Source organism: Hakea prostrata, chromosome 8, assembly GCF_041222555.1.
Source record: "Hakea prostrata isolate BN-2017 chromosome 8, UWA_Hpros_2, whole genome shotgun sequence".
Taxonomy (NCBI): domain Eukaryota; kingdom Viridiplantae; phylum Streptophyta; class Magnoliopsida; order Proteales; family Proteaceae; genus Hakea; species Hakea prostrata.
The window spans coordinates 42,247,173-42,271,186 of NC_142607.1; the positions used below are offsets into that span (position 1 = coordinate 42,247,173).

Genomic DNA, 24,014 nt, shown 5'->3' on the forward strand with positions numbered 1-24,014 from the left:
TGTATGTAAATAAAAAAAATTTTATTTTCATATTTAAAGTTTGAAAATTTTAAAATTTTAAAAATTACATTCCAATTGAAGAATACTGCTGCACGTAATAAAAGAAATAGTATTCACACCATATAACAAATCCTACTTACGCGGACCCTCGAAATAGAAACCTGGTTGTCGTGAGGACGGGTCTTGCTTCAGTGCTGCGAACAGCTCAGATGAAGCCACGTCCTCCAAAAGAATGCTGACCCTTGTTTAAACCCATGTGAACTTTTGGTTGTCTTATAAGGAAATATTAGTGGCACCATATAAAGAAATATTATGGCAAGCGCTTGATCCTACAGAATCCTAAGCTTATTCAGTCTTTAGATTGGTCGATCCTTCACATGCCAGCCATGATTGATCAACCCTACTCCCTACCATGAAAAATAAAGCTACAAAAGTTGTCTAATCTCTGTAGTTGGGAGAATTATTTTACTGAACCTTCCAAAAAAATAAAAGCTTTGAAGAGGCCTAGGCGGCTCAATATAGTCTCGGAAATTTTTGGAATTTGCTATGTTGTGTGAGGGTGATAAACATGTTGTTTGAGGGTGGTTAGCAATATCTAATGGTTTTGATTGCTTATGACCAAGGAACGATGTTTCAATGGTTTAGCTCGGTTCGCCGGGCGGCGAGAAGCTTGTTCAGTTCGTTCGGTGTTAGCCTCTACTCAGATCGGTCTCTTTCTCTTTCTCTCTTTCTTCTTCTTCTCCGGCAAAAATAGCAGCGGGCCAACGGCTGCTACCCACCTCAGACTCAAAGAGCAGATCGTTCTCTTTCTCTTTCTCTCTTTCTTCTTCTTCTTCTCTGGCAGAAATAGCAGCGGCTGCTAGTCTGCTACCCACCTCAGACTCAAAGAGCAGTACAAAAAAAAATTACGAAGTTGGCCGGAAAGTTGACGATTTTCCGGCGACATTTGGTAGTTCCGCCTGAAAATCTTAGTTACGATGATTTTCCGCCAAAATATTGTAATATTGGTTTCGACCTCATTTTTATTTCGCCCTCTAGCGAAACCAGCGAATTTCTCGCCGAAAAAAAGTTCTATGCTTATGACTTATGAGAAGCTTTGAGAGGTTCGGATGAAGTAAAGATTCTATTGTATGATGGATCTCACAGGTCATTGCTGTCATACAATTGTTTTCAAGATTTAACTTGAACTAGAAAAAGTTAGTTCCTGAAATTTTCTTTTTGAAGCATTTTTCAAATTGTGATTTCGACATCAGATGAAGAAATTATTGTGTTTCTCATAAAGATGCGCAAAATAGAAGCAAAGCTGGGAAGTCTGGGGTTTGTAAAGTAATTGCTTCTTTGATGCTGCCTTTGTTCCAGGGGTTAATCTTTAATTTTGAAGAGTTTGCAGGATGGGTTTACACATTTGGTAGAGCCTTTATTGTGAAAGAACCATGCTCAATTGAATTCATGGTTTTCAAAAGAAAATACACAACTTTCAATGCAGTTTCTATTTTCTATCAATTTTCTTCTGTTGAGATCTAAGATACAATCTGTGACTTACAAAAATATTCCCATTACAAAGTTGAAGTCAGGGAGGTTTATGCATATCACCCCCAAAAAATTGATCTGCTCTGCAAAAGGATTGATTCACTGGAGCCTGGAGGCATCATCAAAAGTTTGCTGCCAGTGCTGCCAGTGTCCAGATTTTTCCTCTTATTTTGGTAAAACAAAGATCCAATAATCCACTGGGAACTTGTTCAGGTATTGTAGATCTCATACTTCTTCAACCTACAATATTAAAAACAAAATGCCAAATATCAAGGGAGTGCATAAGTGCATAACAGTGAAAGAGAGGACGTCTGCAGAGTTCTTCTACAACCGAAGTATCATATTACTAAAAATCAACCAAACCAAAAAGGGGAGTAATCCAATGCATAATCGTTTTCTTTCTTTCTGTATGATGCAATTGTCATGTTATGCAATGTATTATGACCTGGGGGAGGTTCATCAACTCAAGAACAGCTTTCTTTGGGGTCAATTCATTATCTATGATGCGAGCAACTGCAGTGAGTACTGGCATTCTTCACATTATATTTCTGTGCCAAGGCAACAACTGCTCCAGCTGTAGATACACCTTCAGCCACCTAAATCAAATGTCCATTAGCAGCCACATAACTAACAAGGATTAAAACCAGTTTAAAGAAGCTTCTTGAGCACCTGATTCATAGAACTTAATATATCATTAAGCTTCTCCCCAGAACCAAGGCGGACCCCAACAGTTCTATTTCTTGAAAGATTGACAAAACAAGTAAGCATTATATCACCAGTTCCCGATAAGCCAGTTATTGTTGTCGATTTGGCACCCATCTTCATAGTCAAAACAAAATAGAATTGTAAGATAACTAGACCAATAATCAGACACATTGATGCAAATTCAATAAAGAATAAACTAATGAAGACTAAGAATGTGCAACATTGGGACATGGACAAACACCATTCTTTGCTCAAACACATTACTAACCAACATGTCACCCAAATTTAACAAAGGATTCCAGAACAGAGAATGGTAGACATCCAGTTCATTGCCACGAACTCTTTAACAATCATGGCTTCTGTCCATTTCTTCTAAAGTTCTTGTTACTCTTTTCTATTTTATCCAGATCAAACATTTTCTTTTCATCAAAGATTTCCTCTAGTAACCACTAATACTGGAATGCAACTAGAAAGTTTCCGAAATTTAATGGGAATCCAAACCCCAATAATGGCCAGACCAACTTTATGTTTTCTAGTGGAAAGTAGAGAACCAAAATGATTGACTAGACTAGACTAGACTACAGATGAAGAGTCGGTAATTTGGATGATTTCGCCTGAAGCCTTATCAGATCATCCACAAAGATTCCAAGCTTCATCTTCTTGCATATAGTTATTAGCCAAAACTTAAAATTTAGAACTAATGCTCCAAATCATGTACATACAAAATGGACTCAACCATATATATATATATAAGGTGGCATGGCCACACACAACGGAGGCCTTTAAATGCCCCAATACTGAGAAGTGATTTAATCCAGCTTGAAGGAATCAAAAGAACTAGAGGCAGACCTAAGATAACCTTAACAGAGGTGGTGAGAAAAAACATGCATAGCTTAGGTTTTGTATCTAGTACGGCCAAAAATTGAGCTGATTTGGAAGGCAAGGACCCATGTAACTAATCCCATTCAGTTGGGAAAAGACTTTTTGTTATATATGTTAATGAAATAGCTACCCTCACCAACCCAACCTCCTCCCCCCTTCCCAGGGCGGCTATGAGGAAAATTTTATTACCTTTGTTGCTAACCACCGTATCTCTGAGCAACCTTGTGAAACAAGAGCTGCCATGGAATTATTCCCAAGATTCATGCCATCTACAATCCCTGCTGCTATTGCAAGCACATTCTTTAGAGCTCCTGCAATTTCTACTCCTATAACATCACTGGAATATCAAATGTTACAAGCTGAACTTGCAAGGTTAAATTCATTCAAATACTTCTTAGCTCTCTAATAATGTCCACAAAAGCAAAGGTCCAACATAGACTTGGGAATAAGATTAATATAGAGGACAAGTATGAAAACAACTGTCAACTTTGTCAACAAACAAACTCATCTAATAGATCTTTGGGACTTGTAGATGCTACCTTGATGTGCTGATTCTTAGATACTGGGAAGCCAATAGCTGCTGAGAAGCATTTGCCAAGTTTTTGTCTTTTGATGCCACTACCATCGCTGCAGAAGAGGGGAAAAAGAAAAGGTAAGAACATGAAACTATCCATAAAGCCCCAGAGTTATGAACAATTAGGTACAGTAGAGAAAACAAAAGTAGAATGGCTCTCATACATGACGCTCATCGGTTGGTATGTCATACCTGTTGGTAATTTGTTCATCAGTTCCAATGCAAATGAAGGCCCTGATAATGCTACAAAAGGTTGACGAGGGTTTCTTAGTGCTTGTGGAATAATTTGAGACATCATCCTCAATGTATGAAGCTCTAGGCCTTTACTAAGGGATATGAATGGTAAGTTAGGATCAACATGTCGCGCAATGCCCTCAAGAAAGTGTGAACTGAACTGTAAAAAAATAGACTAGGTAAAGGCAAATGGTCCGATAGGTTTATGTTCAAACAAACTAGTAAGAATTATAAGAGCATTTAACTCAACGGCTTAACCACATTTAGGCCTTGAGATCGAAGGCATATATGGTGGAACAAAGGAGAACTTAATTGACCTGCACAGGGACCGCATGTAGGCAAAAGTCAGCATCTAGTAAAGCAGCACTTGCATCAGTAGTTGCAACAAGATTTTCTGGTAGCTTGTGTTCTGGGAAATACTTGCTGAGAATATATAAACATAAAGTACCAATAAGATATTAACATTCTTGAGATGATTTGTTGAAAGTGGTGCAGACAAAGAATTCATTATCCAAGTGTAAACTTAGGGGACTTTGATCTGACACTTGCACTAAGTCTGTCCTCCTGAAACAGCTCGTCATGAGAATCCACTATTGATGCCCAAATTTCTGCCATGTGGCAGTTCCTTTGGTGCTCAAATTTCATGACCAGTTGTCCATGTGAAAATGTAAATAACCCAAAACTAGTTAAAATTCTACACAGGTAGTTTTAGTTCAACAGATAAAAGTGTAACAGAGAAAGCTCACTTAATGTTGATCAGATGGTTGTGAACTCCTGATGGGAACCCCAAATATGACCATAATTAGTCCACATGGAGTGTGACCTATCTAATGGTCGGCCTCCCAAAGAAAACCTCCACATGCTCCAAATGTGGTGGATCATCATGAGGGCTTTCTCTTGATAGGTTTTTGAGGAGAAAATTTTACCTGGCCAATATAGGGGAAATTTCTTTCCTTTCCAGGTAAAATCATTTATAGGATTAATTTTAAGTATATCCTCTCTTTAAAATATAAATTTAGCTGCAGAGTTTCCTTTTATGAATCTTTAACCTGGGAAAAAAAGGATCTCAGGGAGAAAAAAGCTGAGAAAAAACTGGATATAAGAATCTCACTAGAGAAAAATGTGACACTAAAGACAGAAACGGGAAGAAAAATAGTATAAGCAATGATATAAGAGAATTTACCAATTAAGGTGGTTCTCATTAATAGACCGGCATACATGAGGATCACGTACAAACATTTTAACCTCTAGTTCAGCCTTCCTGCCTGCAAGATGGGCAGCCATAGCTGTGCCAAAAGATCCACCACCAAGTACCACAACCTAGATGTCACAAAAATATTGAGTACAACATATATGACAGAATATGTGTGGTACCACTGTGTGCAGAAATGGCATTATCATCAACATTAGTTAGTGGATGAACATCGTGTTGTCTAAGAGCCTTAATGTTGATTCTGAACCCCAACACAGAAAAGAATGTCAAAGATTTGAAGTAGTTAGATTACATATGACCTTAACCATTCACATTAGTGTAACACTACCCACCTAAGAAACACACTAGGTGATCAGTGCCTCCACAATTTACAATGCTAACAGAGAATCTTTATAAATGTATTTTCACCACTGATTTCCTGATTGGGTCACTTCTTTTCTTTGTTTATTGTTTTCTCACTACAATTTGTGAAGGTTTTTAGAACTTGTGCCCACTTTTTCACACCTTATTCTTTTCTTTTTCTTTTTCTTTTTTGGGATGGTAGGGCTGGTTTTTTACTTTTCTGTTAAGGTTGCAATGAAACAGCTTCATTTCCCTCTCAGTACCAGAAAATCTTCCAAATTGTCAATTACTATCGTTTTTCATAGTAGAGAGTAGAGAAGGGGTAAGGAATTAAAGAAAGGATGAGGGATGAATGTAAGTAAGAGAAAAGAAGAAGAATAAGTAGACAAGAGTCGATTAATAAAAACGAAGAAAGAAACAACGAAACAAAGACTGCTGATATCCATAGTTCCAGAGACTAAAACCTATAATGAAGTGAAATCCGAAAATCCCGCAAAACTATAATGCACACAGCAACAACATAATTGAGCTCAAGCAGATTAAACTAATGAAGCAAATGTAATTTACAGGAATCGCTTCACCACCAATCGTATTTCTATAGACAACAAGAAACATACAAATCCGATAAAAGAAAACAAGAAAACATCAAGAATTAGACCTTTTTGGTACGCTCAAGAACATCAGTCTTGACCTTCGATTGCCCAATCCTCGACCACCGTAGCAGCTTCTCCCAAGCAAGTCTCACCGCTTTACGACGATCTCCACGGCTATCAGTTATAATGTTGGAACTGTCCGTAGAGCTAGGATTTTCAGTTGCAGGAATAGAACTAGGATTTTCACCGAGAGGTGAAGGGGTTTCCAAGAAAGAACAATGGCAGGATTTGGATGGAGATAGAAACAGAGAAGCATTTGGTCCAGAACGGAAGCTCTGTATTTTAATTGTCTGACAAGAATGAGATTTCGGAGAATTTGAGAAGCAGAGAGGATTCAGAAACCAGCATTCAACCTGAGCCGCCATGAAATCGAATCAGGAGAGAGAATCCAAACACGCATTTCTACGCTGGGTTTTTAGAAGTCTATTTATCCGTTATTACCCGCGCGCGCGACACAAAAGATTCTTCTTGTTCCTTCTGATAGTTTACGCAAGGGTTTTCAAACTCGGAATCGCGGGGCCCTGGATCGGTACCGTGGATTCCGATTCGACTTGGAATTGAATCGTTTAGAATCGGTCATCCCGCTAGAAAATCTGCTGAGCAGTTAAACTGTCTATTTTCATGCAAAATCTGAAAATGTTCAAAGGAACGATTGGAAATTAAAATTTATTGAAAAAGACCCTCACAAAGCTAGTCCATATTGTAGGTTCTCTCTTGAGAAACAAGAACCACTTGTTTGGTAGTCATTGTGAAAACAGATCCGCTACATCCTAAGAGACAAAGTGAACTTTAGAGCATCCTGTATTGCTTTTTCTAAAGAAAAACAAAAGCTTACAACAGATCTGCTTGCAGCAGATTTGGCCATCAGGAAATTTTGGAGTCCACTATACAATACTACAACCACATCCTCCCTTTTGATGAAGGTGCATCACAAGTCACATTTGTGTATATACGGTGATTATTAAGATTACCCTGTCTAGGGGGTGGTTGGGGATTTGAAATATAGGAAGCTTGCAATTATGCAATTAAACTAGAGAATTGGATTAGAGTTTTATTAAAGGAGGCAATTTTATAACCCATAATCTAAACGCGCAATGTTCAACTATTGGAACGATCCTGGTTGCCAGACCTGGTTCAACTGATTGACTAAAAACCGACCATTGATAGCCTGATTATCTCGATTATCTAAGTTAGACAATTATGGTCTAATCATCTTGACCAAAAAAAAAAACTAACTTTCTTTTGGTGAAGACTGGATTATAACTAATGAATACAAACAGGATCAGCCATATTAAGAGGAGGAACAATTTCATAAATGCACAATAATGATATATTACAAACAAGGACTGATTGAACTAGATGAGGGACATCTTCATGAGTAAACCATATTCCTACGAGGGTGCAAGATCCTCCCTTTTATTTTATAAAATTTTTACCTATGATGCGTTCAATTATTAATGTGAGATATGATCTCCCCTTTTCTTATTGATGATTATCCATGCCATAAAATTATCCGATTAAATTACTTATTTTGATTTTTTTTTTTATTTTATAAAATTTTTACTTTTGATATGTGAGTATTTTTATAGATTTTTTTTTACTAAAGTTGTTAAATTCTTAAATTTCAAGTCTAACCCTCACAAATAAAATGGTAAAGATGTAATCTAGTAGTTAAAAACTTGTATTCAATATGTATTCATGCCTATTTAGAAAAATCTATTTAAGAAAATAGTTATCCAATTATCATTCAAATCCAACTAAATTCGTCCGAAAATCGATAGGATATTATCCGAATCTGTCCGAATATAATAGGATGCGGATATGACGTTAATACCGTTTACACCCCTAATTCCTCGGCAAGGCAAAGGTAACCAAACCAAATTATTGATCTCCTTGTGATTCGGAGGCGGCTTTTAGACCACTATGGTTTGCCCACGTCTAACTCTTTTTTCTCTTTGGTGGTGACAAAGTGAAATTCTCTTTTTGGGCAAGACGAAACGAAATTCAAAGGTTCACTATAAGAATTGAAAAAAGGTGAAATCCTTTTTCATGTTAGTTTCTTCAAAATTCATAGATCTTGTAACTCTTTTGCTGATTTCTTAGTCCATGGCTCAAAGAAATTTCAGCTTAATCGTGTCGGGTGACAATCCCCGCCTTATTTTGTAAACATTAATCTTCTTTCCTTAGCATTAGTTGAAGAGTTTAATATAAGTTATTATTTGTTCAAAGAATCTTCAAAAATCCACTTGTGAACTTTAAAAGTTTGGTCCCTCTACGGAGATTTGGAGTTCTGAGTTGGTCTCCAGTAACCGCCCAGTTCCGCAGCAACAGATCATCGTGCATTGGATGAATCTTTTATAACCGGAGAATAATTTAATATCCCAAGACAGAACAAAAACAGAGTACTTCTTAGTGGTTTTACGTATCATGAAGATCAAGGAGCAAAGCGGAAACTAAAAGGGAACGAGAGAGAGATACAGAGTGGCAGCTGCTGTAACATTACAATATAAACAGAGCTCGTTCGATCATCATGTTGCGAAACAGAGAGCTGAGATTGCCTTCTTCAAGATGCCCTTAAGAATTCTACCCCTCTTGGGAGGCAAGCGTGTTAAAGGTGGGAAGAACACAAACTGGGGCGAAAGCTCTGATATTTCTGCATGGGAAAACATGGTCTCTCGAAATGTTATTACAAACCCATCTACGAATCAGGGTCCCCTTCACCTGCATCTCTCTCCGTCGTCTCTTTATTCGATTCCATTTCACTTCTGTGAGCGAGTCGCAGTCGTCTTCTTCTGCTTGCCTCTCCATGGTTTCCAATCCTCAGAACATCCATTACCAAGAAAGACTTAGGCCTCGGCAAATGCGTACACTCGCGCATCATAACATCTGGCCAGATTGGCGATTGTTTCCTCACCAACAACCTCATCAATATGTATTCGAAATGCGGGTCTCTATATTACGCTCGCTACCTGTTCGATCAATGTCCTGAGCGAGACTTAATCACTTGGAACTCTATCCTTGCTGGGTATGCGCTCTCCGCTGAAACCGATGGTGGTAAAGTTGAAGATGGCTTGCAACTTTTTCGCCTTATGCGCAAGTCTGTTGTGCTGCCCAATCGGCTTACCTTAGCACCAGTTCTTAAGCTTTGCTTACAATCGGGTGTTACTAGTGCTTCCGAAGTGATTCACAGTTTTGCAGTGAAAACTGGATTGGAGTGGGATGTGTTTGTTTCGGGAGCTCTTGTTAACATTTATTCAAAGTTTGGCCGAGCTAGAGATGCTCGTCTTTTGTTTGATGGAATGCCCGAAAGAGATGTGGTGTTGTGGAATGTCATGCTTAAGGCGTGTGTGCAATCGGGTCTTGAAGCAGAAGCATTTATGCTCTTCTCTGAATTTCACCGGAGTGGATTACGACCTGATGAAGTAAGTGTTCGTTGTGTTCTAGGTGGGGCTTCGGAAGTTGATTCCATGGAAGTCAAAAGGAATGTGGAGCAAGTTCAAGCTTATGCGATTAAGATGTGTTTGTTTGATGATAGGTCTGATGTTATTGTGTGGAACAAAACCATTTCACAATATACGCAGGCTGGTGAATATTGGGCAGCTATTGAATGTTTTCTTGAGCTTAAGAGATCAAACATTGAATGCGACAATGTGACATTTGTTGTAGTTCTTAGTGCAATTGCAGGTTTCAATTACTTGCAGATGGGGCAACTGATCCATGGCATGGTTGTGAAAACGGGATTTGGGTCAGAAATTTATGTTGCAAACAGTCTTATCAACATGTATGCTAAGATGGGTTACTTGGATTATTCAAGAACAATCTTCGATGAAATGGAAAAGTTGGACTTAGTTTCATGGAACTCAATGATATCTAATTGCGTGCTGAGTGGGTTGGAGGAGGAATCGCTGATGCTTTTCCTGGGTCTACTTCGTGATGGCCTAAGACCTGATCAATTTACTCTGGCAAGTGTTCTTCGGGCTTGTTCTGTAGTCCATGATGGTGCTAAACTTGGTAAACAAGTTCATGTTCATGCAGTTAAAACTGGAAATGTAGAAGATGATTTTGTCTTTACTGCACTTATTGACTCATATGCTAAGTGTGGATGTATGGAAGAGGCAGAGGTGCTCTTTAGTAAAGGATATGACTGTGATGTGGCCGCCTGCAATGCATTGATGGCTGGTTATGTAGCAAACCAAGATGGTCTCAAGGCATTAAGTCTTTTCTCTTTATTTCAAAAGCATGATCAAAAACCAAATCAGTTCATGTTAGCAACAGCGGTCAAGGCCTGTAGTTCCATGGTGTCATTGGAACAAGGAAGACAAATTCATGCCCATTCAGTAAAAGTTGGTTTTGATTCAGATTTGTGTGTTAGTTCTGGGGTTCTTGACATGTATATTAAATGTGGTGAGACAAGGGATGCATCAGTGATTTTTGATGGTATCTCTAAGCCTGATGATGTTGCATGGACAGCCATGATATCAGGATGTGTGGATAATGGGGATGATGATCATGCTCTATGGCTTTACCATGGGATGAGGAAATCTGGAATCCCACCAGATGAATTTACTTTTGCAACTCTTATCAAAGCATGTTCTTGCTTGACAGCATTGGAACAAGGTAGGCAAATCCACACAAATGTGATTAAGTTGGACTGTGCTAGGGATCCATTTGTTGGCACCTCAATGGTGGACATGTATGCAAAATGTGGAAGCATAAACGATGCATTCCGGTTATTTGAGAGGATGGATGTAAGGAACATTGCCTCATGGAATGCTATGGTTGTGGGTTTAGCTCAGCATGGAAATGGTGAAGAGGCTTTGAATCTTTTTGAAAAGATGAGCTTATCTGGCATCAAACCTGACCGTATCTCATTTATTGGAGTGCTTTCAGCTTGCAGTCATTCAGGATTAGTTTCTCAAGCTTATGAACACTTCGAATCAATGTCCAAAAGTTATTGTATTGAACCAGAGCTTGAGCATTATTCTTGCCTAGTCGATGTTCTTGGCCGGGCAGGGCTTGTCGATGAGGCAAAGAGGGTGATTGAATCAATGCCTTTTGAGGCTTCTGCATCAATGTATCGAGCCCTACTTGGTGCTTGCAGGGTTCAAGGTGACTCAGAAACCGGAAAGCAGGTGGCAAGTAGACTTTTGGCTTTAGAGCCTCTTGACTCTTCAGCATATGTTCTTTTGTCTAACATCTATGCTGCGGCAAACAGATGGGATGACGTATCTGATGCTAGGGAAATGATGAAGATAAGGAATGTGAAGAAAGATCCAGGATATAGTTGGATAGATGTGAAGAACAGTATACATTTGTTTGTTGTGGATGACAAATCACATCCTCAAAAAGATAGAATATATGAGAAGCTGGATGATTTGATAAGGAAAATCAGAGAAGAAGGATATATCCCTGATACAGATTTTGTGCTGTTTGATGTGGAAGATGAGGAAAAAGAGAGCTCTCTTTATTACCACAGTGAGAAGCTGGCAATTGCTTATGGACTTATAAGTACTCCTCCATCTACAACAATTCGAGTTATAAAAAACCTCCGTGTATGTGGTGACTGCCATAATGCAATCAAATACATTTCCAAGGTTGCTGAACGGGAAATTGTGTTGAGAGATGCTAATCGTTTCCATTGTTTTAAGGATGGAACATGCTCCTGCTGGGGATTATTGGTAAATATTAGAGTTGTTCCTCTTCAAAATCAATTGTCATTTTTATTTTTCTTCAACCACCACGGCAAATGGTGTATATGATACACACAAGACGGTTGGGGCAACAACAGTTAAACTATATTCTACGGGATTTTGTTACCGTGTTAAATAGTCATATGAATACGGTACCCTTAACAAAGCCCACTTATTTCACTATATGCCAAGGTATCTATTTTCCGTGGTAACTATTGATGTCCTACCGTTTGTTACGGTCCTTCAACCGTAGTATAAGTATTCATTTTACGCGCCTTTCACATAGTCTCGCGCGAAGCTGAGAAAACCCCCAAATCGCAGATCTGAGATTTCTCGGTCGTCGGTGACTGGAACGACTTGAGATCTGAGAAGAAAACCAAGCTTAGATCGTGGTGCTTGTCTTCCATCGGTGATTGCAGCGGTTAGTCCTTCGTCTTTCTTCTTCTTCTTCTTCGTATTCAAGCTTAGGTCTGCTTTTGATTGATTCTGATATTTATACTACTACCACTGAGATGGTCTGCTTTAACCTGTTGCCGGAGAGGCAATTTGCTTGTGTTCCTCTTTTTCTTCTTTCTAAATTTTACTGCAAAAGTATGTATAATGAATAAAAACTTAGTGAATAAATTCCTAGCGAGATGTCCTGCTGTAAAGCTTGGAAGGTTTTCAAACTCATGTGCTGATAAGTGATAGCCTGATAGGACTTTAAATTGTCTTTGCTGGACATTATTTGTATTCAGTGCTGTGATTCACTTTTTCTATAAATGGATGGAAGCCACTATGTCTATGATGTGGAAGACTCAGTGAAAAACCTACCATGGTTGTCTGGTCATTTTTTTAACTGAGGCACAGACAGTAGTACTGTCATTTTCTTAATTTGTAGGTTATACTTAATGTCATTTAGTACATGTACTTCCACTGTTTGTCTGGTTATTAGAACATGAGATTATTCCGGACAGATAGGGAATAACTTTTCAATTGGCCATGCTTAGTAAAATGGATGATGTAATTAAAAAAAAAAAATTATTGATGTTATTAGTATTTCAGCCAACAGGAATACTGCTGATATGGCTAGTAATGCATCAACCTGAGTAGCAGTGTTGTAGTATGTTAGATGATTAGGTTGATGCTCTACTAGCAGGATTATCTGGGAGAATTGTTTATAGTCAGTTACCACCACTTGTCATATCAAATTAGAGATTCTGAGACACACTATTTAACTGGCAAAAGATAAAATAATCTGAATTAAGTCTCCATTTATTATGGCATAAAATGCCTGGGATTAAAATAAGGAGGGGAAAATATTTTCCTTCCCTTCATTATTTTTCAGAGGACATAAAATAGGGGGTGCTACTGAACTTTTTGTTCAGTCTTTCTACTCCTCGTGAAACAAACTCTGAATTAGATGCCTTCCATTCACTGTCAACTTTCTTTTTTTTTGTTATTACTATATTATCATTTTCAACAGGAATCCAACTTAACTCCACCACCTGCAGCATGAACAAGGATTTGGTTTCCAGGTCCAACCTGCTTGCTGGTGGGGTTAGTCATATTAACAGAGGGGGATAAAAAGACATACGCAGAGGTCTCTAAAATTGATATCTTTTTCAACTATGCATAAGGTATACACAGTAAAATACCAGTTTTATAAACAGGGAAATATTAGCAGTAACAGAGGATTTCTTCCACCCTCCAATTCTTCATGATTCCTCAGGCAGAGCAGAAGTTTTGCAGATAGGGCATACATTACTCGCACCCACTTGCTTATGCAACTGGAGTGATATTCATGTCCACATCTAGGAGTTGCTATTTTCTCCATGTTTTCAAACTCCTGTAAAACACCAAATCGCCAAGCAACCATTAGTGACTCCATTATTGCTAGCATTTTCGGAACTTACCCTGTAGTCGTTGTTTTCTGTACCTGTTGTGTAATGCTGTTGGCTGCTTTCTTGTGTGGTATTTTACTCTTTCCTAATATAACCATAGTTGTGTTTACATGTGTTCCTCTGTTGAAGTGTTTGTGTGAGTGAGGTCACTGGTTTTGTGGTTCCTCCAATCAGGTATTGCATACTTCTGTTTCAAACAATAAGATTGATTGGTGACCTTCACTAGCATTGTAAGTTTGGGTCTTTTACATTGTCTACACAATTAGAAATACTTCTTTTGTAAATTCAGTTCTTTATCAGAAATATATCACAGAAAAATATTAGTTTGTGCTCAAGCATGGTTTAGTTTTCCTAATCTTGAGTCTGAGATTTTTGCCAGAAAGAAGAAAGCACTCTTGAGATAGAGAAGGGTGTTTCTTTCTCTTCCTTGTTGGGGTAGAAGGCACACAAACATGATTGCGTGGTGGAGAGATGAATGGAAATCCATTAGCCTTCCTAAAACCGATAATCATTTCTTTTCTGCACTCTCAAGACTCTTTTAAGCGAGGATAATTATTAAGTCAATAGATGGAATTAGAAAAACCAGATCATTAATCTTAATCATAACCTTAATCTTAAAGAAGCAGTAAAACTATAAGGTGGAAACATCTGGCTGGGACAGCAATCTTTATATATATTTTTATAGTTGTATTTCCTCATTATGATCTCAAGTAATAGTGAAGTGTTTGGTTGAATTTAATAATTGAGAGTTGTCTTTTCTTTCTATGTGTTTTGTTTATTTATTTAATTTTCATGTTGATTAACCTTGTATTAGACTAAATTATTTCATCTTAATAGTTTTCTCTCATTTGGTTGATTCACACTTTGCTACTTCAAGCAGGTTGTTGCCAAATATGAGTGACAATGGGTTCTCTACTCCATCTTTGAGTTTAGGGTCTACAGGTAAGAGATTAAACATCTTTTACAAATATATATTGGTTTAACTAATAGTTAATATGTGTATCTCACTAGAATTGAATACTTTAAGGTGGCAAAAAATCTAGGAGAGGGTCGGCTCAAGGGAAGGCAATTGAAGAACTCGTGGGCGAAAATTGATGTCAAAATTGATGATAATGGTCAACCTTACAGCAAAACAACTTCGAAGTTAATGACTTGGGTTGGAGTTAAAGCAAGGGATGCACACTTACTTCTTGTATCTTATTATGATTGGAGGAAAATCCCACAATCTGTGAAAGATGACGCAGTGAATAAGATATAGATAAGATATATTTCTCGTATCATATTTTTTACCTATATTTAGATGTTTGTATTCATATATTGCCTAGAGTTAGACTAATTGTTATCATTTATATTTGTGGGAAAAGTTCAATCTCCCTGATGATTGTAAGAGATGGTGGAGATTAAGCTGAATGAGAAATGGAAGGATTTTAAGCAATGGGCTAAAGGTAAATGTGTTCAACAAGTACGAAACACATGAGGAGAGGTTAGCCCATCTAGATAAGTGTGTTCCATTAGAACAATGGAATATACTCCTCGAGACATGGATCCAAGAGGCTAGTTAGGTATGATGCCTAGAATTTAGCTTATCTTGTGACAAAACAGTAAATTATGTTGGTAATAATATTTCTAATCTAATTCTGTGTGTTTGAAAATATTTTAGGCTATGTCGGCCCGCAATATTGATAATAGGAAAAACTTAAAATCATTACATGACACAGGAAAGACTTCTTTTGTTGTAATTCGAGAGGAGAAGGTATATGATGTTATTTGAAAATATAAATGTTGTTTATGGAAGTTCACATGTTATAATATTTTATTATTTCTTAATTGTTTAGCGTCAGGGGCACCCAAATAAAGAACCTCCCACTCGTATGGAAATGTTCAAGATTCCCGTGACCTTACAGACGAGATTGCTAACGTGATCATTGTAAGTTATAAAATCATAAATGAGGTACTACCATTTTATAGCTTCAACTAATATATCTTTTAACTGATTTTTGTGTTTCAAATGTAGGCCAATATGGAAAAAAAACTCAACAAACTGCCTGAAGAAATGCGAGGGGACCCTGCCGTGCAAGAGGAAGTTTTTAGAGATTGTGTAGGTGAAGATGTCCATGGTCGAGTATGAATGTGTAGAGTTGGAATAACTCCAACACAAGTACATGGGACAGCAAAAGAGCTCAACAAGTCATATGTTAAAGAGAATGCACAATTGCGGGCTAAGATACACACATTAGATGCAACAACATTTGCGCAGGCTGAAGAGATAACTAGTCAGGCTGAAAAGATATCTGCGCAGGATGAAAAGATATCTTCGCTCAAGGCTAACATAGAGCTCCTAATGCAAGGACGACTTACTTGGGGTGAGTAAGCAAATGCTTATCATTATTTGACTCAAGTAAGTTGTGAATAACTCCTTCAGTTTTGATTCTTGACTGCTCTGAGTATTCTTCATTTTCTTCATTTTCTTCATTTTCCTTTGATTGAGGGAGAAGAAGAAGAGAAAACCATGATGGCTTTGAGTAGCTTTCTTACTGATAATCTAAATTTGATTATACTTTTAGGCTTTCAAGGGATATGAGGACACTTTAGAGAACTGGGTATTAAGCATTACTTCTTTATCTGGGGCTTTGAATGGGACCATACTAGAGCCTACTTTGATGGGATGCAGTGAGTTGAACTTTTTAGTATTTTTCTTGAAACTACAATTCTGGTTTTTCTGTCTATAACAGTACCTGCAGGCATACTAGGTATACACCCACTGTTCTTCATTAGAATTTTGCAGATGAATACTTTGTGAATACTGAGGGGTTCTACCGTTTCATCGGAAAATCTAAATTTTTATTTTATTGTGGTTAGTGTTCTTTGAGATGTCCATGCATCTCAATTGCTGCATCTCTTTGGCCAAATCTGTTTTATTGTTTCCTGTCGCTTGGTATTAGTTAGGAATTGAATCTTATTGAGCACATGTTATAGTGTGAAGCCTTTGGGTTTTCTATATTGATGACCTTGAATGAATTCTAGATTTTTGCTATTCTTGTTGTATTAGTTATCGAGAGCTAGTTATGTTTTTCTTTACAGGCACTAGGGTATCAGGAAAAAAACAGGACAGAGAAATTTTGGAGGCAAACAGGAAGCCAAACTTATTGGTTATGCTGAATCTCCTGTTAATGTGGTTCTTCCTGATTGCATTGATCTCGAGGCCTTAAAGATACAAGATGCTTCACCAGCTAGAAAGCATCTTAGCAAAATGTGGGAAAATGGCAAAACACGAGAAAATAGAGCGGTTCAAAGAAAAATTCTCAATCTACGGGTACCATTTAGTACTTTTTCTGGTTTCTGAAGATCAGTTTGCGAGTCAAAATGCACTTAAAACAGAGAGAAGAATCTTTTATATAAAATTAGTTCCAACCAAGTTGTTGCTATCCATTCATGCAGGCGTTCTATGCACTGGGTCAGCAAAGTCTCGTTTGTATGAGATCTGTGCCATTAATTATTGGAAACCCCCCAACTTCGAATGCTGCAAAGAAGAGGAACCAAGCCACCTGAAAGTGTGAGTAGGGTTCCCATACTTTTTTGAATACTGAGTACCTTCCCATACCGGTTGGTAATCTGTAACTCTATTAGTGCTTAAAATTCCATCCAAGAAATGCCCATTTTATACTTTGTTTGTTTGCTCTGTTTTCTAATGCAATAGTAAGACACCTTTGACAATTTCATGTTGCAGGATTTACCAAAACTTAACCGCTGTACATGCTTCTCTAAAAACCATATGGGACAGCTACCGAGCTGTTGGTGAAGAGATGAACTTATTGTCTTGAAATGAACTCCTTCTGAGGTTAATAGAAGTTAAAGGTAATCTTTTCTAGTCCTTCTGGCGGATGTGATGTTATTGAGGAACTCTTTAGAATTACAGCTTTTCAGATTGTCTCATATGATGGAAATGCAAGTTCTAACTCTGCTGTTGTCCTCTGTAGAAATAAATGCTAACTTGATTAATGCTGCATAACTGTATAGTTGAACTGGGATAATGGCTTGACTGGTCTTGTAAATCTGTTTTGCTTTTGATATATTTCCAAGATGGCATAACTCAAGACAAATTTTGTTGTGGAATTTTCAGGGTAAGTGAGATACACTTAAGGGAAATATAGTATTTTGGAAGGCAGACATAACTTATCTGGAGAGAGAATGAGATCAGGGGAGGCGTTGGATGCAGGCATGATTCCTTCCATGAGGGCTTTCAGATCTTTGGTTCCTCTGCCTCTTGCCTTCCAAGTGAGAGAATCCCCGGCTGGTGCTGTAAAGGAGCTGTTGCCTTTGTGTGCTTGAACCGAAAGTAATATTGCATCTGCTTCTTTTTCTTCTTTTTTTTTGCTGGTACATGCTTGTAAGATTTCATAATTTCACAAAATCCTTTCTGATGATGATTGAATCCCGCTAAAGCTTGATGTTGTGAGAGCTTTCAAATCTTCAAATGAGATTTCCTTGTAAATGTGAAATATTGTAGGAAACAGATGTTTTTCTTTTCTTAGTGTAAATATGGTACTCTTAATTCCACATTGGCTTCTTTCTTGCATTTTGCTCTCTTGTTATAAACTCATTGACCTCCTACTCCACACTACTGCTGTGCAACACCCGAACTCAAGAAGAAGGTTGATTTTGTTCATTCTTAAATCCGAACAGTGGTACCAGTTCATCACCTTCACTGTCATGTAGATGTTCTTTTCTCTCCCCTTCTGATTTTCATGTCGTTATAGAAGAGTAGATACTCAATGAGCAGATGAGAACTCAAATGCGTTAAAACTCAAAAGAAGAGGACAAATATATGGATTGGCGGCCACAATTCCTTTGAAAATGAGCATGAATCTTTCACAAGCCTCTTTATCTCTTGTTCCTCTTTTGCAGAGCTGGATTGCTAATCACTAATATAAGTTCTCTGACCTCTTTAGTGCATGGTTGGTGGATATGTATAAGTTCTCTACAAGAGAAGCTAATTAGCCCGTAGTAAATCCCTCAGAAATTCCATGAAACTTATAATGTACAGTCGTAGCTAAGAACAAAATCATATCGGAAATTGATGGGTTCTTTGGATTATATTGAGAAGACTGGTCAAGAACTTGAAAATTTTCAAACCGATTGAAAACTGAAAAAATCTGGTCAGTGTTTGGATACTTTGATATGTTTTTTGTTGTTCCAATTGCTCCCTTCATGTACTCATCTCCTTAGTCCATATATAGTAGATTAAACTTCATCTAGACCCCTTTTTAGCTAAAGTCTATATCTAATGTACCCCTCCTTTGTTGGAAAATATAACATACTACCCCCACTTTTATGTTTACTGTACAGAGTAATCAAATTTGTTAGCTGATTCCTGTTGGAATGACTTTTTTCATTTTCCTTTTCTAAGGTGTGATATATAATTTCTTTGATATCTATCAGAAAATTTTCCTTTTTTGATTCAAAAAACTTTTAAAATGGAAAAGTTCGGAATGATTTTATTCAACTTCGTTTCCTAAGTTGTGATTTATAATTTTTATAAAATCCGTTGATTTCTTTTTTATATTGGATTTTACAAATTTTATGAAATCGAAATATCATTTATGATGTTTACAAAGAGGAAAGCTTAGACGGACTTTCTTTTTTTTTTTGGGAAGTTGAGGTTCATTCGGGCCAGCTTGCGCGCACCTTGATTACATCTTCAGGAGAAAGTTCGGAATGATTTTGTTCAACTTCTTTTCTTAAGTTGTGATTTATAATTTCTGTAAAATCCGTTGGTTTCCTTTTCGAATTGGATTTTACAAATTTTATAAAATCAAAATATCATTTATGATGTTTATAAAGATGAAAGCCTGATCCGAAAAAACTTTTAAAATGGGGAAGTTCGGAATGATTTTGTTCAGTTTCTTTTTCTAATTTGTGATTTATAATTTCTATAAAATCAGTTGGTTGTATGATGTTTATAAAGACGAAAGCTTAGATGGATTTTTTTTTTTTTTCTTAATTTCTAACTTATAATTTGTAGTTTATTCGAAATTCATTGAAAAAAAATTCCCTTTTCTATTTTAACTTTATGAATTTGAAAAAGAAAATACAAAGGGTATCAACAAATTCATAAAAAGAAAATACAAAGGGTATCAACAATTTGTGAGACAAAAAAAGAAAATGATAAAAAGAAAAAATAATACAAAAAATATGTCATTTAAATAAAAACAAAGGATACAACAGTCAAGATAAGATTTGTCATGAAAGAAGAGTACTTATATATATATTTAATCCAAATTATAAATATACGTTAATAGTCGCTTGATTGAATTTGAAATTGGAAATTTACACATGACTAATTAATTCATAACGTAGCAAAAATGAGATAAGCCTCTTTGAATATATCCGAATTGATTAGATTGAGTGTGATATATATTTTTTTAATTTTCTAAGAGTCTACTAAATTGAGAACAATTGATTGCTCCACAAGGAAACAAATGATAAAATGAAAAACTCACATTCAAAATTATAATATTTCTTATAATTCTCTTAAATGAATAAGCATGTAATGTACGAAAGATTGTGCAACGAAAAGGAGTTTGACATCTATAAAACGAAGAAAGTCAACGTTCTCTAAACCGACAAACCATGTTGAATGGTTTTTTTTTTTTTTTTTTGTAATTAAAGAGGGGATGCAGTAGCGGCGACCTAACGCCCCCGATTCTCTAAACCGACCTGGTAAATCAATAAGGCCAAACTTACAAACCATGTTGAATGGTCTTTTTTTTTTTTTTTTGGTAATTAAAGAGGGGATGCAGGAGCAGCGACCTAGCGCCCCCGATACGCAATGTTCGGACTTTTTATCAAGTGCGACTTATGCAAGCATTAACCCTGTGCACTACCAGCGCAAGCACTGGCCCCCGTCAGGGAGCTCCACTGGAGGCTTAGTATAATCCACATAAGTCGGTATGACTCATGCCCAGGCCAAAGAGCACACAACTGTCCAATGCTGGATGGTCTAACCACTTTGCAGTAAAGATCTAACTCGACATCTCTGAATAATTCAGACAATCTATCAACGGAGTAACCTGAACGGAAAAACTGTGAACATAGGTGATCCCGAAAAAAAGATGAATCTGGTCGGAATTTCGCTTCAATATCATGATTGAACAAAAAATAAACCAACAAGGGAAGATTGAAAGAAAATTAAGAATAAAAAAAAGGCCAAAATAATAATTGCTGATTTTGCTTTAATTTCATAGAACAAACTCTTTCAAAGTTAAGAACTGCAATTCAGTGAAAGAAGAGAGCACTAGTATGGGCCTGGGGGTAGTTCCAGTTAACAGAAGGGATGTGCACCTTTGACCTTCCACTTTGGTTGGGTAACCAACCAATCTCATAGAACCTTAGGAAGTGAAAATAGCACTTGAAGGTGAAATACAACCCCCAATAGTGGTAGAGCCTCTGATTTAGGATATCCATTATTTAATGGATAATTTCATACATTGTATCTTTGCTTTTATTCTTAGGAGTTCTAATGTTATAGCAGATCTTTTAGCTAAGAAGGCCCTTTCGGTTTCGGGCCCGAAAGAATGGCCGTCTTCCACCGTGTGGTTGGTGGATTTATGTTCCCCCACCCCTCGCCCGCTTAGAATAAAGCAGTTGATTACCAAAAAAAAAAAGAAAATAGCACTTAATACTCTGGTTTGGTAACCAACCAAACAACAAATAAGACAGTTTCCAAATGTCTGACATCCAATCACGGCGGATCCCTGTGAATTAACAAATAAATTACGCAAAAGAATTTTAATAAGTTATTTCTTTTATTTTTGGTAATGAATTTAAGAACTAAATCACAAACCACACGTTATCCACGCGTCAGTGCTGCAGTTGAGTTTTCATACTCTTTCTTTAATCATTCATAAGCAAATCTACCGTCCCCAGAGGCTTGGGTGTTCCATCGATCTTCTTCAATGTCAATTACTTCAACCCAATTCACAGATTTAGTTGCTAAATAGTTTTTGCCTCGAATTTGAGCTGAAAACGATACGTTTCAGAAAAGGGTGCTGTTCTTGTTCAGGTATTGAGATCTGACGTTTCAGATATACTCTGTTTCTGTCCTTTATATTCAATTTTACTTTGTTGTTTTGAATTGGGTTTTTGATCTTCGCTGCATAGATTGAAGATTTGTTTCTGAAATCGGATTTGGAAGATGGGTCATCACCATCATCACCATCATGACGATCAAGCTCATGACCATGGAACCAATAACGATAGCCCTTATGATGATGCACTCGTACCTTGCTGTTGTTGTTATCCCTGTCTTCTATTCTCTTCTCTGTTCAGAAGAGTTGGAAGATGTGCTTTCGTTGTTTGTTTCCCTATCTTGCAGTGCTTTAGATGGGATGATTCCAGACACAATCACCTTCCAAGGCATTTCCATTGATCAGAACAAAGTTCATCGTGTAAATTTGTAATTTATTCTTTGGGTCAGGTATATTGTCTGGAAATTGTTGATTTCAATTTATGTTTTTCTCTCTTCTGGATTGGATTTGTTTCAGACAAAAATTGTGGAGCAGATCCCAAATATTGCAAAGTTATTTTATTTTTCTTCTTCTTCTTTCTTCTTTTGTTCTTTTCAATTCTTTAGTTTTTGCATTTCGATTCACCTGTTCTGTAAATCTGATCATGGTTTGAACATATTTTATGGGTTTTCTTCAAATGCAGAAAAAAAAAGAGCTCATGTGTGTGAAATTTTTTGTTTATTGGTGGACGAACAAAAGAATATCCCTTTCCACAAAGATTATTATTTCCTTTCAATGGCTGACCAATTCAGTGCTGAGTTAGTGAAAATATGCAGAATAATATATTAGCTTAGTCTTTGATTCTGGTACCATACGATACGTATCTATATTTGAAACCAGCCGATATGATACATCTCGATACGTCTCTATATTAAATTACACTAAAATACATTAGCCAGAGCGATACAATACTCGATACAGAACGATACATTTCTTAAAATCACTTGACCGATACGATACTCGATACCGATACTTTAAACCTTGCTGGTAGTTAACAATTAACAACCTACAGAGAATCTCGAAAGAAGCTTCTTCATAAAGCATATTCACAGATTAAACAACATAGAAATTTCTGTTGGGCAATCTTAGCCCTCTATATGGAATTTGTTTAATGGAAGTTCCACTAATGAGCTCTATTAATGGAAGTAAATAGTTTGTGTAAGCTTTGCCTCATATAATGAGGCATTATATAGATTGCGCCATATTTAATACTAATGGTTGAAGAAAAACATTTATTTTTATTATCTTATGATCATGACTCATTTTCTCTTTGAAATTTAATGGACAACTAATAATTCTTATTTAGTAGTTTAGGTGGACACAATAATTAGTCTTCTAAAGATTCAAATTTTAAGCACTATCATATATGCACTATTTTTTTTATTTTTTTTTATATTTATAAAATGAGTAAATTGCACTAGCATTTCAAAATCGAGGCCTTAAAGCACTGACACCCCAATTTATGTTTAAAAAGCACAAAGACCTTAAAATTGGAATTTTATTAGATATATTTGTCATAAAAAAATATCCCTATAATAAACAGTGTCTAAAAGGTTTTCGGTAAAAAATTGAACAAATATATTCAATGAAAATACAATTTTGGGGTCTTCGTACATTTTAAACATAAAGTGGGGTGTCAATGCTTTAAGGTTTCCATTTTGGGATGCCAGTGTAATTTGCTCTTATAAAATTGATGTGTCATTCACTCTCTCTAGTATTACTGAAAAAATATATTTAGAAAAAAAAATATATACATAAAAAGTCTAAGTGAAATTTATAAAATAAAAAGTTAATGGTATTAATGGATTCGGGTCGTAACTCGTAAGCAGGCTTCATTTGGTTGGCGAGTTTAAATCTTATTTATCCATTCCAAGTCTCCCATTGTCTCATTGTACTAACAGTGGACACCATACTGAAATTTTTTTTGAGTAGTGTAAAGATTATTGCTTTAATTGTTTGTGCGAGGTTCGAAGACAAGAGATGGATAGAGAGGTAGGGAGTATCTATACTTTTATATCTTACAAGAACCTACAAATGATGTTTAGCTCTTCTGATAACAATTTGTTTTGACTATATTTGATAAATTCAATGTCAATATTAGTGTCACTCACCAATTAACAATTTCATATAGGTTGGGTACATTGGGGATTGGACATCCTTTTGGTTAAGGATGGAGTGCTCACTTCACCCTAGTTAGTAAGCTTATAGAAATTGGAATGGCCAAGGAATTGTTGGGAGTGTA

At 36.7% G+C, this 24,014-nt stretch overlaps 2 protein-coding genes across 2 annotated transcripts; one reads left to right on the forward strand and one right to left on the reverse strand.

Moving 5' to 3' along the window:
* Positions 1 to 1,778: 1,778 nt before the first annotated feature.
* GLY1 (NAD-dependent glycerol-3-phosphate dehydrogenase family protein) lies at positions 1,779 to 6,559 on the reverse strand. Its single transcript, XM_089167354.1, is given in 10 exon segments — positions 1,779 to 1,858; positions 1,972 to 2,062; positions 2,064 to 2,126; positions 2,200 to 2,349; positions 3,307 to 3,454; positions 3,657 to 3,744; positions 3,884 to 4,085; positions 4,243 to 4,348; positions 5,109 to 5,245; positions 6,139 to 6,559. Coding segments are annotated over 10 exon segments (1,425 nt in total). The 5' UTR covers positions 6,499 to 6,559.
* A 2,135-nt stretch (positions 6,560 to 8,694) lies between these two features.
* On the forward strand, positions 8,695 to 17,818 carry LOC149007989 (pentatricopeptide repeat-containing protein At4g33170-like). The gene is given in 7 exon segments (XM_089166097.1): positions 8,695 to 8,933; positions 8,935 to 11,799; positions 11,801 to 12,244; positions 14,587 to 14,648; positions 14,734 to 16,069; positions 16,788 to 17,019; positions 17,145 to 17,818. Coding segments are annotated over 3 exon segments (3,000 nt in total). The 5' UTR covers positions 8,695 to 8,813; the 3' UTR covers positions 11,816 to 12,244; positions 14,587 to 14,648; positions 14,734 to 16,069; positions 16,788 to 17,019; positions 17,145 to 17,818.
* Positions 17,819 to 24,014: the final 6,196 nt, after the last annotated feature.